General features: G+C 37.5%; 1 protein-coding gene across 1 annotated transcript; it reads left to right on the top strand.

Annotated features, from left to right (window-relative positions):
- Positions 1–7963: 7963 nt before the first annotated feature.
- On the top strand, positions 7964–15392 carry LOC307117711 (L-rhamnose-binding lectin CSL3-like). Its single transcript, XM_079802729.1, has 11 exons — positions 7964–8097; positions 8175–8198; positions 8308–8364; positions 8589–8724; positions 8887–8996; positions 9151–9195; positions 9417–9552; positions 9672–9781; positions 9936–9980; positions 10150–10270; positions 12233–15392. Exons 1-11 carry the CDS (start codon positions 8025–8027, stop codon positions 12336–12338), a joined length of 963 nt encoding a protein of 320 aa, XP_079658855.1. The 5' UTR covers positions 7964–8024; the 3' UTR covers positions 12339–15392.
- The last annotated feature ends 1185 nt before the right edge of the window (positions 15393–16577 follow it).

Genomic DNA, 16577 nt, shown 5'->3' with positions numbered 1-16577 from the left:
CACATAGTAAAGAACAGGGAAATTGCTAACATCTAAAATCAACATCTCCATCTTAACACGACACCGCAGTAGCAGTACAGCAGACGGATCACGTGTACTCCACTGACTTCACTCCTATAGGTTGTCGCTCACGAAAATCGCTTCTCATTTGCATAAAGTTGAAATTTCTGAACTTTTGTCACTTGTCACTTGTCTCGTGTCGCTTGACACGCCCACATTCTGTCGCCAACGGTCACTGTCGCTCGTGTCGCCGGAAGTTGCAGGGTGAAATCAAATCGCCGGCAGATCAGGTTGGGTTTACCAAGTCTACCTAGGATGACTTGGGGGTGAGTAAATGGACTTCCTTCAAGGCTGCTGTTACTCATGCATGAATCCTTATGACTCCTGAAGGGGCACTTCAGCGCTGCGAAGATGAATGTGTATTTAAACTGGGTCATTTATGAAGTAGAAATGTGAAATTATTTTTGAATTTGGTGCCTTCTAGACTGAGAAAAGACAAAAAATGTATTTTTGTCTCATGTGGATGAAAGACAACAACTCCCAGAATGCACTCCTTCGCTGCCCAACGAGGCCACTCCCAAAGCCACGGCTACTGGTTTATCACTTGGCCACCATTACACAGCCACTTTGTTTTTCATAGTAATACAATAATTTCATTCAGTTAGAGACTACAATTAAAAACTGAACATGTCTTTTCAATAACGTGTGAGTGACGAAAGTCACGGCACAGACGCTGCAGGAGTCAAGATTTAATTCATCACGAGAAGAGCTGAGCAGAGCTGAGGTAAGCGCAACAGTCATTCTCGGCACGTGCCCAGTCTGGCGCGTTATCAGATCATGCCTATGGAAGGTTAACTTTCATAGGAATTCATTGAAAAGTTGAAACACTCACTTTGCTCCGCACCGCTCCAGATCCGAGCAGCCTTGTGCATTTACATTCTGTGAGTGAGATCCCTTCCTTATGGGCGGGTTGAAAACTAGCTCCTTCTACTGGCTGTAGTCTTTAGCCTCTGGCCAAAAAATCCTCCGATGACGCAAAATGACGATATTTGCGTCATCTGAGGATTTTTTCCAGAAATAAAATGCATATTTCTCTCGTCTCAGGGGGATACGAGTGAAAAGTACCATAATTAGAATATACTACTGGGTCTACTGATACAAAGCTTAATGCTAAATCACTGAAGTAACCCTTTAAGGCTACCTCTTTATTGGTTCATGATTAGTATATATCTGTTACAAGCACGCCAGGCTCCACCCTCTCACAACCACAACGATCCCAATCACCTGAGTACTGAGCACACACACCTGCACATCATCACAGCAATCACCACCTGCACTTATGCTGCGTTCCAGGCAGGTTTTTGAGCCCGTAAATTACAACTTCAAACCACGACTCACGACTTGGTAGTGTTCCAGGCAAAGTCACGCCAAACTGCCTGAGCCCAAGGAATTGTGTGGTTGTTAGATGTAAACAAAGCATGGCGGACCGTACGGGGTGTATGCTCATTTACAATCATTTCTATCACCCAAGGTGCTTACTCCTTGTTTATTTGAGGGAAACGGAGGAGAAAAACAGCGCAGATGGCAAGAAAAGCTGTTATACCTTTTATTATACGTTATTTGGGGGCTGCCATTGTTGCTTCGCGGGCTATGTGACGTCAAAACTGGGAGTAGCCTACATCGATCTAGTATGAGTTCACGGGTGGGAAGTCACAGCCGGGTTTGGCTGCCGTTCCTGTTGGAGAGGAAAGGAGACTGCTAGGCTCTGGGTCTACTTGTGAGCAGTATACAACCCTGTGTCGGTCAGGACATAAATAATGAGGAGACTGGTGCTTCTTTCCAAAGTGTATTGAAGATTAAGTCTAAAAATAACAAAAACATATTACATTAACAACTTTAAATAACTGGTAAAGCACCAAAAATAATTACTATTGGTCAGATCACACAAAAGACTTTGGCATTAATATATATATATTAATGAATCTAGATGCATCAATGAATAATCTGATTTACCAAAATAACATCATAAAAGGCAAATAATATGCATTAATCCGTCTGAAGGGTCATTATTTAACCTATTGCAAACATATACAACACAAACTGTAACATTTAACTGCAGCAGAAATCACGTTACATGTTGTTTATCTGTCACACAATCTCACGTGGATCGCTACATGTCCGTGCATGTACAGGGAAGTACACAAATCTCACTAATACACTTAAAACACGGTTGAAATATTGAGAAATCAAAATAAACTTACTTTATGGTCATTTACTAACACTTTGGACACCAAAACGCCAACGAACATCCAACTAACAGGCAGGAAGAAACTTCTAGGTGCACAGCTGCCGTTCTCTCAGTAATAATACAATGACGCAGCAGGCAGCAAACGATAACAATAATGCCACCTACTGGAAGCATCATGAATTGCACTCTACAGTACCTATCAAAATAGAAGTCCCACAGTAAAAGCCCTTTTCTCCATGAGCCTTTTATACAGTTCCAGTGCACTTTCACGGGTAGAAGGAAAAACACGGGTTACGGGTTGCCTGGAACGCGGCATTAAAGGTCCCATGGCATGGCATTTTTCTATTATTTTATAATGTTTCCTGAGGTGTACTTATATTGTTAGTATGATTTTTACATCATAAAATGTCATAATTTAGAAATAAAAGCCATTTTTTCAATACGGATGTTTGCCCTGTGGCTGAATGCCCTGTTTCAAGAGGCGTGTCTGCTGTGAGACTTCAGCAAAAACGCCCACTGTTGTGATTGGCTGATATCTTTGCATTTGAAATGAGCAGAGGGGGCGTGGTTTAACGAGGTCTACGAGGCACGAGCTGCTGACAGAGAGACGGATGGACCAGAGTTCACTTCACATCAGTTCTGTCAGTCTCATTTCAGTGAACTGTTGTAGTTACAGCATATACTTCAGGTTATTAGTCTATTTCTAGTCGGAGGGACTGTCACTCATGTCAGAAAGTTAGTAACTTTAGTAAATTATGGATCAGCGCTGACTGGAGACGCGAACCGTTTAGAACGATTCAATCCGATTTGGTGAACTGATTCGGTTCACTAAAAAGAACCGGTTCAAAAGAAAGATCGTTCGCGAACCGGACATCACTAATGTACCAGAGACTGAGCTCAGCGATTGCTAACAAAGTTATTTATAGTAACTAATGAGTTTTGAGAGCGCTGTCAGTCAGCGCGAGTTTATTGTGTTTGTATCTGAGAGTTTCTGAATAAACACGAGTCCCAGTCACACAGAGTCCGTCTTCATCATTATTACCAACTTTGTAACACATGCAAAGTACCATTACAGCTGTCGAGATGAACGAGTTACGAGTAAGTGTTGATAATAGCATTATTTTTAGATATGTTCCTATCATATGAAAAGCGTCAGTGACGCGCATTGAGTACACAGCGCAAACAAAGACACAACAGCAGTAATCGAATGTAATCCAGTTTATTGTGGGGATAGCTGGCTAGCCTAGCCGGAGACCCTCACGCTTACCCCCCTTCTGCTTAATCTCGCACTGCGTAAGGTGCCTCCGCTGTGGGCCAGATGCAGTACTGGGGGTCGGGGATGTTGAAGGCCGACCAGACAGTGCAGCCCGAGCTTCGGCGTGTGTGAGGTTTATCTCTAAAGATGTGACTGCTGATGTTGAGCAGAAACGACTGTATGCACATTTTAGAACAGATAGACGCGACGAAGACATACAAAAACACTGACTCACAAGATAGAAAACACGAAAACACCGCTCTGTCGGGAGAGAGAGAAGCCGCTGCGTATGCACGAATAATAAATAATTAGCTACACATCAGAAATCACTGATCACAGATCAGAAGGAACTGAAAAAAGCCTTCTGTTTTCATTTGTACATCCAAACACTGAGAAACTGCCAGCATTCACTCGTTCACAAGCAATGATCTCTCGAGCGCTTGCATGGGCGTGCCAGATTCTCTGGGTGGAGGAAAGGGAGGTAACCGTTCCTGCTTGGACGTCAAACCAGGAGACTTCAGGATTGGCTCGTCTGGCCTGTCATTTTTTCAAAGGCAGAGAAAGACGGCCAGAACTCGGGTTTACACCAATCAACATTTCTATCCACTTGGGGACAATATTCAGGCTAGGGGAACTCATATTAATGTTGAAAAACCTCATAAAATGAAAATTTCATGCCATGGGACCTTTAAGCCCCACGCTCACACTCAGTCACTGTCCGGTAGCGTTTGCACATGCTACTATTCATGCTTGCTTCCTCGGACTCACCTGACTACTTAGGCTACCTGATCTCCTTCGTCTCCTGAGTGTCTCGTCGTCTCGTCCTGTCTCCTGGTCCTCGTCTCCTTCGATCCATTGTCCCGCTGTTCTACAATCAAGAAACGTCTCGTTATATTGCATTCACCTGAACTGCCATATCTGACTCTCACCTCATCTGCTCACATCCTGGTTCTGCAAATAAACTCTGCTTTCACCTGCCTCTGTGATCCGTGTCACCTCTGTTTGTAACAATATCTTCACTAATCATGAGTTCATGTTCAAGTAACTATTAATTCAGGTATTACATGATTATTCATGTCCTGTTATTGTAAAGTGTTAGCCTACCAAATTAATTAATTCATATTCTTATGTTGCAATCTAAACAAACTAAATTTATTTGTACAGTTTTTTTTTCCAACATAAACTGTTACAAAACACCTTTGAATTTAAAAAAAAATAAAAATTCAAAAAATTTTCCCACCAGCTCTCTTGATTGTTCTCCATTAATGGGGTTTGGCATTGCTGCTGGGTTTCCTTTCAGAGTACACTCTAAAAAAAAAAAGGCTCGTAATCATAGGGGAACCTTTTTTAGTGCTAGCACCAATTTTGGTGCTTCAGTGGTTCTTCAGCGGTTCTTCAGAGGTGCTATATAGCACCTTAGTCAAAGAACCGGTGAAGAACCTCTGAAGAACCACTGAAGCACCAAAATTGGTGCTATATAGCACTAAAAAAGGTTCCCATATGATTACGAGCCAAGAACCATTTTTGGTGCAATATAGAACCTTTTTTTTTTAGAGTGAGATGGTGCTGTTTTATTTATTTTTAGACAGTTTAGACCACATTATAGTTTTCATACATTTATGATAACATGTGTCTAATAGATTTCTGAGAGAATCTCAAACACCACAAAATCAAAGGAAAAGTAAAATAGACGTTACACTATAGATTGAAGCAATTTTAGGAGCATTAAGATTATTTTTATTTTATATTTTCTGCAGTGTGACATTGATTTCATGGCAGGCCATTTCTAAAACATCTGTAGGCTAAAGCATCTGGACATTTTACTTTTTTTAACAGATGGAGCCGTTCCTCAATTCCGAAAGTCTGTGCACGTTCATTACAATTAAACATTTGCACTACAACATGATGCTGGTATTATTGCAAAGATGAAAAAAATAAGAGATTTCATTATTGCAATGGCAAAAGTTTGTTACTAGTAAAAACGCCAATAGTCGGCTATTTGTCACGGGAATCAAACTGCGTCAAAAAACAGTCATCTGATCTCTAAAGCATTTTTCACGCAAGCTATCAAATAGTAGGCCTATGTGAGATTAATGTACAAAAAAATTCAAAAGTCTTCATTTCATAATGGGAAGGGCTGGGCTCATGTTTGGGCTTCAAGCTTACAAGCTGAAATATTGTCACACATATTTTCGACACTTGAATCGACATTTTCTCGTCAAAATGCCCGCTGCTCCCCCAAATATTACACGTCATAATAGCCTAGGCTACTTCATAAATCACCCAGTCTTTCGATGAAGACGGTTGCTATGAAAAAGCAAAAACAACTTTGCTATTGTCAGTAATTTGAGTATTGTGAAACTGACATGTCAACTGCAAATTTGCTTTGTAAAATGTTTGATGAACTAATTCATTTGAATGGCTGTACTAACAAGAAAAAACGATTAAATAAACAGATAAAGCTAAGATAACAGAGAAATGACGGATGTCTAAACTTTATCTAAACCCGTGTCATTAATGTTTGTTAAACGTGGCACTGCAAATACGTTTGGCATTAGACTCTGCGCATTTCATGTTATTCTAGCCAAAACAAACTTTGTCGTGAACAAACCCTTTGTTTGTTCAATATTAAAGTCGTGTCACCTTTATTTCTACCGTTTTACACAATACAGATTGTTTTAAAGCAGCTTATGAAGAGGAAAATAGCAGAACTAATTGTGGAAACTTCTTCAAATATTCTTCAAATATCTTCAAATTCTGCTGTAAAGCACCTCTACAAAGACAAAAGTGTCATTATTCAGCTCAAGTCTGTTCAGTTTGGCTCAGTTCATCAATTTTGAAACAAGTTCAGTTATAAGCAGCTATAGGCATGTGACGGTATCAAATGTTCATGTTGCGATTAATTGCTGAAGCTTTTATCACGGTATATATTATCACAATATTGAAACAAGTTGCAAAAAATTGTGCCATAACAGGTTTAATAACTTTTTTTCTTATAACAAAAATAACTGAACATTTAAATACAATAAAGCAATACACACAAATGTATAAAGTAATCAAATGTTTCAAAGAAAAGTGCAAAAGAATGATAAAAAACAATAGGTAACACTACGATAAGGATTATTGTTTAATGCATATTACAGTTACAACATTTGATTTTAATAATGTTATTAAATGTTTAAATTTACATTTAACTAATATTAATAAATATTAAGTATTTTTCATTGTCAGTTTGTTAACTAATGAAGCGTATGCCATGTGTGACTGAACAATAAAGAATCAGAACATATTCAAACAATATCTAAGGCACGTAGTCCAGATTAAAATATAAAAATGTTTAAGTTTGAAAATAAATAGCCTTAAGTCTTTAAATATTAAGTATTTGGTGAATAATGAGCATAGCATCAAAAATCTGGGGCGCTCACAAGCACCCTTCTTTAAGGTTAAATGACAAATGGGACACCCTACAGTCTTAACGGACACACGCACGCAGCGGCCATTGTAAGTCCACAAGACCGAAGTCAAAGCGGCATTACGTCATGAAAGTGGAGGACCGTGGCTGCGTCCGAAAACCTAGGCAGCTGACTTGTTGCCTCACTGACTTATCAGACAATGGCTTGTAAGGCAGCGTTTGTGCATGAAGGCACCTCACAAAACGACCTTGCTACATTAGTAATTTCTCGCTAGAAATGACATCAGAAGTAGAAAATGTTGGTAAAAACTTAAAAACTTTCGGACGCCTTTTCTTTCCAGCTCAAAATGGAACGCACAGGATTGTGGGATATCAAAGGCAGCGAAGGATACAAATATGCTGCCTTCAAAAATCGATCAAATGAAGATATCTTGGGAGACAGGAAGTGAAGCTAACATTAGATTTGGACGTGCCTTGGTGCCTTCCTGCTTTGAAATGTGTCCTCCGAAGGCAGCATTTTCCAGGTTTCGGACGCAGACCGTGAGGGTTTAAGGTGCCATTTGGGACAGGGCCCTAGTAAAGACACCATGTGAGTTACTTGAGTCTGTGATCTCTTGATTTATATGACAATACAACAATATTTTCTGTTTAACTTAAAGGCTATTTCTTGCATTGTGCTTGTATTTTCTGTTTTAAATGCTCTTACACTGCAGATGGGGACAGCCGTTGTCGCCCAATTTACTTGCCCAGGCTGTGCAAAAATGGCTGCGCTATGCCCCAGACCGGGCAGGAGGGACTGCACGACAAACCATTCAGAAGTCAGAGGACCATGAACTGTAACTAGGCTAAAGAGTTTGATGTTGATTCAATGACTTAATGTTGACAACGCAATGTTGATTTAACATTGTTTCAATGACTGTTTGCTATGTGGGAGTGTTGGAACATAATTCAATGCTTCATTATGTTTTGCAAATTTATGCAAACATTGGATTGCAAAAAAAAAAAATTTTTTTAGAATCTTGTTTTAATATTTCAGAGTATTTCCGCATTTGTTATCGACAGAAAACAGATGATGACGGGTCTGTGTTTGTTATAAATACTGTGTGCACATGCGTCTCCTTCAGAGAATTCCTTCAGTTCACACATTCAACATGCTGGTGCAAAATCTAAGCGGGATCATTTGTAAGTACTGATTTAGAACCAATTCAACTAGCATGATTTCAAATGTTCAGTTTTTCAAATTCTATTTTGATTTTCAGTGTTGCTGTTTCTGTATCAACATGGTAAGGCAGTTTACTAATATTTAATGTATAGTCTTATTAAATAAAAAAAGACATCGTTACATTACATTATTTCATTTAATGTATTTTATATCATCTGTACATCATGCAGGTGCAGAAGCAAAAACAACAGTGACCTGTGAAGGAGGATCTGCGTACCTCAGCTGTGGTGAGTAATTCAGTCATTTTCAAGTTATAGGTTTGGCCTTTAATGTCCAAATAGAACAGTATGAGAGAGAGAGAGAGAGAGAGAGAGAGAGAGAGAGAGAGAGAGAGAGAGAGAGAGAGAGAGAGAGAGAGAACAGGAGTTGGAGGGGACAATCTACATGCAGTTTTCTTACCACAATTTACCACAATTGTCATGTTAGTTTGTTTGTTTTTTGCATGTGTCAGATGGGGGAGGCATAAAGGTCCTTAAAGCCAACTATGGGCGAACTGATCGTACAACATGCATTAGTGGAAGACCAGCTAATCAGATCTCAAATACACACTGCCTCCGAGAAACATCCCTCCATACGATGTCTGCCCGGTAGGATTAACAGAACATTACATTTACATTTAGTCATTTGAATGACTAAATGACAGAAAGCAGAGTTTTTTTTTTTTTTATGATTACAAGAGCAATTCTTTTGTCTATTCTAGTATATTAAAGCTATTCTTAAGTACTTGTTATTGTCTGTCCATGAATCAGGTGTGATGGAAAAAGTAGCTGTACTGTTCCTGCAGTGAATTCAGTTTTCTCTGATCCTTGTTATGGGACTTATAAATACTTGGATGTGTCTTATGACTGTATCCCAACAAGTAAGCCAGTTGTTTCATACAGACAATTTCAATCCTAGATTTTAATGTTGATAATTAATCATAAAATTCATAAATGTTTTCTTTACATATCTAGAACTGGTAGGTACTGTTAATATTACTGACTACATTCCCATTCTCCCCAAACTAATTTTAGAAAGAAGTGTAACCTGTGAAAATACCGAAAGCGTCATTGCCTGTGGTAAGATTTATGTTTTCTTTCTGTAAGTTTTTTTCTATGCTGAGATCATACTGTAGCATACTCTAGGAATTGACCTAGAGCTTTTATAGCCTCTGTTAGTGACATCATCAGAATGTGCCAGCATCAGAGGCTATAAATAGATGAGCCTGGAAGGAGGAGCCAGTCCTGGGACACAATCCTCATGTTTGTTTTTTCCTTTTTTTTCTCTCTTAATGTGTCAGATGGGGGATTCATAAAGGTCCTTAAAGCCAACTATGGGCGAACTGATAGTACAACATGCATTAGTGGAAGACCAGCTAATCAGATCTCAAATACACACTGCTTCCGAGAAACATCCCTCCATACGATGTCTGCCCGGTAGGATTAACAGATAGCAGATTTTAAAAAAAAATTATGTTTACTAGAGCAATTATTTTGTCTATACTAGTATATTAAAGCTATTCTTAAGTACTTGTCATTGTCTGTCCATGAATCAGGTGTGATGGAAGTAAGAGCTGTTCTGTTCCTGCAGTGAATTCAGTTTTCTCTGATCCTTGTGTTGGGACTTATAAATACCTGGATGTGTCTTATTACTGTATCCCAGCAAGTAAGCCAGTCGTTTAATACAGACAATTTAAATCCTAGATTTTGAAGTTGATTATTAATCATACAATTCTCAAATGTTTTCTTTACTTATCTAGAAGTGGTAGTTACTGTTAATATTACTGACTCCATTCCCATTTTCCCCAAACTAATTTTAGAAAGAAGTGTAACCTGTGAAAGTACCCAAAGCGTCATTTTCTGTGGTAAGATTTATCTTTTCTTTCTGTAAGTTTTTTTCTATGCTGAGATCATACTGTAGCATCAAAAAGGATTTTGTTTACTCCTTAAGGACCTCATGTCCACAATATTTTGAATGGATCAATCCAGCTACAGTATATGGTGGCACAAATTGCTGTTTTTGTGTTTCAAAAGATACTGGTGTTATTTCTGTTCATCATGCCAATTATGGAAGAAGAGATCTTGTAACCTGCCCACATAAATTTGCAACCCCACCACACTGTGACTCTCCTCAGACCAGCAGCCTGCGCTCCAGGTACAGCAGCAGATACACTTCACTTAGTCACTTAAGACATCAGCTACACAATCTTTAGCTATTTTGAAACAATATGCAAAATATACATAAGGGACAATTAGGGGTGGATGATATAGGCCTACTGGTAAACATGGTAAACGGTCCGGGTTACTTGACTGTAACCCTGTTCCCTGATAAAGCGGAACGAGATGCAGCGCTGCTTAGTGCTTTGGGAACGCCTTTATTGTGACCAGCTGTGTGTAGTGTGTAAACACGTCAATGGAATTGACTTAGAGCTTTTATAGCCTCTGTTAGTGACATCATCAGAATGCGCCAGCATCAGAGACTATAAATAGATGAGCCACAGGCGCATCGTCAGGAAAAGAATACCCACGCCGCCGTGCTTGAAGGTGTCTGGACCCTTTACGGTTGTGTAGGTGTGCTCACAAGAACACAAGAAGGCCCTAGACATTAGCTTGTGATGTCGACTCAAGGACTATACAATTTTATGAATGTGTGTGGAGAGGACCAGCCTGCCGCATCACAAACAAGTTGTAAGAGGTCACCCCTTGCCAAAGCAGTAGAGGAGGCGACCCCCAATCAATAGTGACGAACCAATCAAGATGTTGAATTTGTGACAAGACCATCTTTACGGGTAACATCTTGAACTTGAGCAATTTAACTGTACGGTTTAAGCCTTGAAGATCTAAGTGTAGTGATTTTACTTTCGTCCATCCAAGGACGCTTAGTAAGGTAGTGATTGGTAATCACATCACCGCTGACGTTGTGATTTTTGGATCACACGTCATTTAAGGCGTGGTTATGAGTACAGCAGATGACCACCTTCCCCCTGTCTTAGTTTGGGACACTAGTCAAGGTATTTTACCTTGGCTGTATGAGAACACTCCAAACAGGAGGCCTTTCGATCGTTTAGAATGAATGTAAAGTGGGGAGAGTTGGTCAGCTGATTTATCTGAAAGATTGTTGAGATTTCTAACTTGTAGAGCCTCTTCTGTATTATCAGCAAAAAGAAGTTACAATTGTAATAAAATAAATGTTATTAACAAAGATGAACAAGAATAAAGTGCATAAGATGCATACAATACATGTGATTAAGTTGTGTGGCTATGGAAGAGTTGCGTTATCTTATGGAAAGATAAACTATTGTTTCTCTGAAACTAAGGTGAAGAACCTTATTATGCATCAAACAAATAAACGAAAGATTATTTGATATTAACTAGCATCAGTTATATTGCCTCTAATGTAAATTAGAAAATCATATACTGATAATATACAACAAAGTCCTGTCCTTCCTGGGCTTGGTACCAGAGGTCTTCTTCTTGGTCTCTAAGAGGTGTCTGGCTGTTGTTCTAGCATCTTTATCGGAAGGCGTTGGACAGTTTGTTTGTGTTAGTCACCTTTGTCCATTGTTACGGGCAGACCCCCCACCAGACTGTGCGCAAGACCATTAGGATTTGTTTTTATTAATAATAGTCCTGCGTTTACTTAAGACATAACCTAAGTTTACATTGATACTCGACAAGATGGGCATTTTACATAGTTTTGAGTGAATATGTCCGTTCAAGTTCAGGAAGACGTGAACGAGTATTCGCACCCTGTGAGATGCAGCATTTAAAGTAGGTTATTTGGTCTAGCTTTAGTTTTTTCGTGACATCAAAATTGGTGCTGAGAATTATAAAATTTCAATAGTATGAAAAATGTTGATATCATAACCTTATTTTAAAGCAAAAATAACTATATTGTGATATATATATCGTAAGATTCTGGTCATATCGCCCACCCCTATTGGGACAATATATTGTACATTCAGTCATGTGTATTAAACTATAAAATAAATTTACCAAATAAATACATAGACATAAAATGGTTTATATGAGAAGCAAATAGGCTGCAGAATATAGGCAGAATATGTTAATGATAATAAATCATATTTTTGATTGTTGTTTTTTTTTACCCTATAAGGTGCAATGGGAGGACGTCTTGTCAACTAAATGCTTCAAATTCTGTCTTCTCTGATCCATGTCAGGGTGTCTATAAGTATTTGGAAGTGATGTATAGCTGTATTTAATATTGTGATTATCCTACCACGTAAATGTATTCCATGTTTTGTGTGTGATTTTAATGATAATGGTCTATATTATAGATGTTAGAAGCCGCTAATTTTGTTTGTTGTCTATTCATTCATTCCCCAGTGAGACAAAAAAAATGTAATCTGTAATTTCACCACTTACATATTTGCTTGGAAAGATTTATCGATCATGTGTCAACAAATGAGAATAATGGGAGGTTTAAAAAAAAGTATTTTTGAGTTTCTTGTGCCAGTTTGTAGTCCCTTTGTAATTTCTTTTCTGATTGGTTCCTCTTGATTGTTTCCCCTGGAGTGCCCTGTTATTTTGTTACCTTTGTAAGCCTGTCTGTATAAATAACCCCTGTCTATGTTTTTTTGTCAGTTGTTAAATGTACATGTTTCAGTTCCTTGTGTTACCTGCTCATTGTTCTCGTTTTGCTCTTCTTATTAAAATTCCTGCACTTATATCCATGTTTCTGCCTGCCATCCTTTGGTTCCCTTGTTACACATAGAGATGTGATAAGCCTCTTAAACTATAAGACAAGCACTTTCCTCTTAGGCCTGTTGTTTGAAAGTACCTTTTGACCTTCATAGAACATACACAGGACATTTCAACATGATCAGACTGCAACATAAGCATATTAGCAGGAATTAAAGGTCCCGTTCTTCGTGTTTTTTTTAAGCTTTGATTGTGTTTACAGTGTGCAATATAACATGTGTTCATGTTTCGCGTGTAAAAAAACACAGTATTTTTCACACTATTTACTTATCTGTATACCGCTGTTTCCACTGTCCTAAAAACGGCTGGTGATTTCCTTGTTCTATAAAGTCCCTCCTTCAGAAAAACGTAACGAGTTCTGATTGTGCAAGCGGTTCCTGTGCTGTGATTCGACCACAGCTTAGCGCACGTGAAAGCGGTTCCTGTGTTGTAATTTGACAGCAGTTTAGCGCACGTTGGAAAGGTCACGCCTCTTAACGGGGAGATGTATGCGTTCAATAATCTCTACAGCGTCCCTGGGAAAGCCAAACAAAGGTGATTTGACTCCTGGATGAAAATAACAGCGTCTCGATGACATGGCGATAAACACACTCAACGCAACAGTTCCTTTTCTCCACGCGACCGTCCGCTTCTCCACGTGGGACAGCAACAAGACCGCGCCCCCTTTTTCGCGTTTCTTTGTGGGCGGAGGTTAGTCTGTTCTACTGCTCTACTGACGTAATTAAAGAAGGAAGTACCAGGATGTAGTCCAAGCCAGCCGTTCGCTGTAGGCTTTGAAAGGGAACTTCTGTTAAATAAAATCTCTTGCTTGGCATTGAACTTTGAGCTTTATAATTTTACAGGTATTATTTATGCTCTAACAGCAACATTACACACTAACTAAAGTTTGAACAATGGAATCGCGAAGAAGGGGACCTTTAAGCAAAAATAAATCATAAGAATCCTTAAAGCACTTTCATTCCACTTTTTTCAAAAGACATTTCGTGCATCAAAGGATTTCCATCAGAAGCAATTGAATTCAAATCTGCCCTCTCTCCACACACACTGATGCCATTTGACCAACAATGTGACATCTATAGGTTTACTGGTCATTTTTATTTTATTTATTTGTTTATTTGTTATTATGTTTTGCATTTGTTTTGCTTCAAATAGGTTACATTTCTTTAAAAATAAATTAATCTAATAAACTAAATAAAGTTTAATTACGATTTTAAGTGTGGCTGTAAATACACATAATATGAACAACCAATGAGTATGTGTGTTATTTTGCGAGTGTTCTACACATAAAGACAAATAAAAAACATTTAAGGCAAAACTCTCTTCGGTTAGGTAGAAAATTTGGATTTCTTAAGATAAATGATCTGCTAAAAAGTAGTGAAAAACTGTAGATCTAACAGGACATTTCATGTAATTCTACAGTAAAATGCTGTTGAATTATAGTTTTTTTGGAAGTAAAAAGAACATTTAATTAAATGTTTCTTCTTATTTTTAGACTTATCATAGACTTATCATAGAATGCGGAAGTAAAGCGTGTCATGGAGCGACCAATAGTTCCAATTCCAAACAACATTGGAATTGCAGCATTGAACCCCATTCATTTCAGTGTATCTCAAGCACACTCGCTGGCAAATTGATGAAATTACTACATATTTTGAGATGTTATTGAATTAGTTGACCTCTCAGGAATATTAATAGAAGTGGTATTTTATGAAGCACGTTATAGTTAATGTTTTTTGTTATTATAGATCGTTAGATTCTAACTGCTGTTAGATAACGTGAGCAGCACTTGCAACAGCTACTATAGATGCTTTCGGTCATATTTCAACAGTTTTTAGTCTCTCTGAGATCTTTCTGTCGAATGCGTTTCAATGAAGTCAGCCCATTCAAGGAATAACGTATAACGCCTATGAATGATGAATATGAATAACGCGTGGATAAAAAGAGTTGAATTAAATTGGTTGCCCTGTTTTTTTAAAACACTATTTAAAACTTCTTTCTTAAAATCATTCATTTATATTCACCTGTTGTGTATGCTTATGTGAGTATCATAAAATAACATTCGGATGTTAACAACATTTAAATTATGAAAGAAATGACCACTAACCAGTAGATGGCGGAAGTGGAACACTTATTGGCTCATTAACCATTTTTAAATTCATTTTAATGAATTTTTTATAGATCATCAAATCACTATTATAACATTAAAATAACAATTTTTGTTACTTTATTTGTACTGAAGTGTTAAATATATAGGCTAATTGTATGGGAAATCACAAAGTCTCATGAAAAACAAAAACTTCTGACTAAACTTCACAATAAATGTTTGTTTAAATCGTCTCTGTGCTTTGTTTGTTATGATGAGAGGATTTGTAGATAATGGGAAGATTCGTGTAAAACGTAAACTTGTTCTAAAATTCATTCAACATTTATAAAATTTGTTTTAATCGATATGGATTCTCATTCCTGGTAAATTAAACATATGACAGGTCATTATTTTCAACAGTCAACGCTGTAAAATCATGCACTCACATGAACAGATAAAATAACCAGATCACAAAAAACAAAACAAAAAAACATTAACATTATCTCTTCTTTATCTCTCCCCAGAATAAAATGCTACTGTAAAGCCTGGTCGAAGTCGATGCACATATTGTGTTAATATTTACCAGTCATTATGTTAGCTTTTTCAGTTAATCACTCAGAAAGACTTACAAATAACCTACAACATCTTTAAAGGTTTATTCAGGGAAGTAGCAGGATGCAGGAAATGGTTGAGTATTCTTTTTAGGTATATTTCTGTATTTAGTGCCTGCAATGTCTTTACACATCAGCTTGGATACTTGCATGGCCCCCAAAAAAAACAAAACATAATTTCAAGACGCTGACGTCACGACAGGTCGTCACGTGGGTCACCCGCTCAGTCAGACGCTCAAAGTACAAGTTGACATTGTTTAGTTTGACATTCGTTCGATCTGTCGGTCCTTCGTCCATAATATTATTTAGAACGTGTTGTAATAATAGGCTATCTCGTACATGCCACTGTCTCCTTTTGAGACAAAGTCCTTCCATTAACACATGGACACATTCAACATGCTGGGGCAAAAGCTAAGCTGGATTACTTGTAAGTACTGATTTTTAAACTTGTATGATTCAAAACATTGAAAAAATGATTGTAATTTTAATTGTAAAATAATGTAACATGCTACAGTAAAAACAAATAAAACAAAGTTCATTTAAAAGCTAATAAATCTAACCTTACTTTTGTAATTTTACAGTAAAATACTGTGAAAAGTAAAACAAAAATTGGAAGTGAAAATGAGCAAATCATCTGAATTTAACAGTGAAAAAAATTATACTATTATTATCATCATTATTTATGAATGGTCCATGCCTTGGTGTAATGACATAATATCATTTTCATTGTTTTGTATTGTTTTTGTTTAAAAAAAAAACACAAATATGTTAAAAAAGATTAAAAATAATAATAATAATAATAATAATAATAATAATTTAATAGCAGAATGGCCTTGCTAATACAGTAGAAAAAGGCTGGATTTACAGGTTTACATTTTTTTTGTAAATTACAGTTTGTTCTGTAAATGTTTACAGTTTTACTGTATTTTTTACTGAATTATTATGGCAATAGCAGCTGCCAGTATTTTTCTGTAAAAATGGCAGGATTGTTTTTACTGTGTACATTCAATTCAGTCTTTCACTTTGTTTAATTTTACAGTGCTGTT

Source organism: Gobio gobio, assembly GCF_949357685.1.
Source record: "Gobio gobio genome assembly, chromosome: 21".
NCBI lineage: Eukaryota > Metazoa > Chordata > Actinopteri > Cypriniformes > Gobionidae > Gobio > Gobio gobio.
Note: the sequence above shows the minus strand (reverse complement) of the source record. Positions and strands in the feature narration are given on the sequence as shown.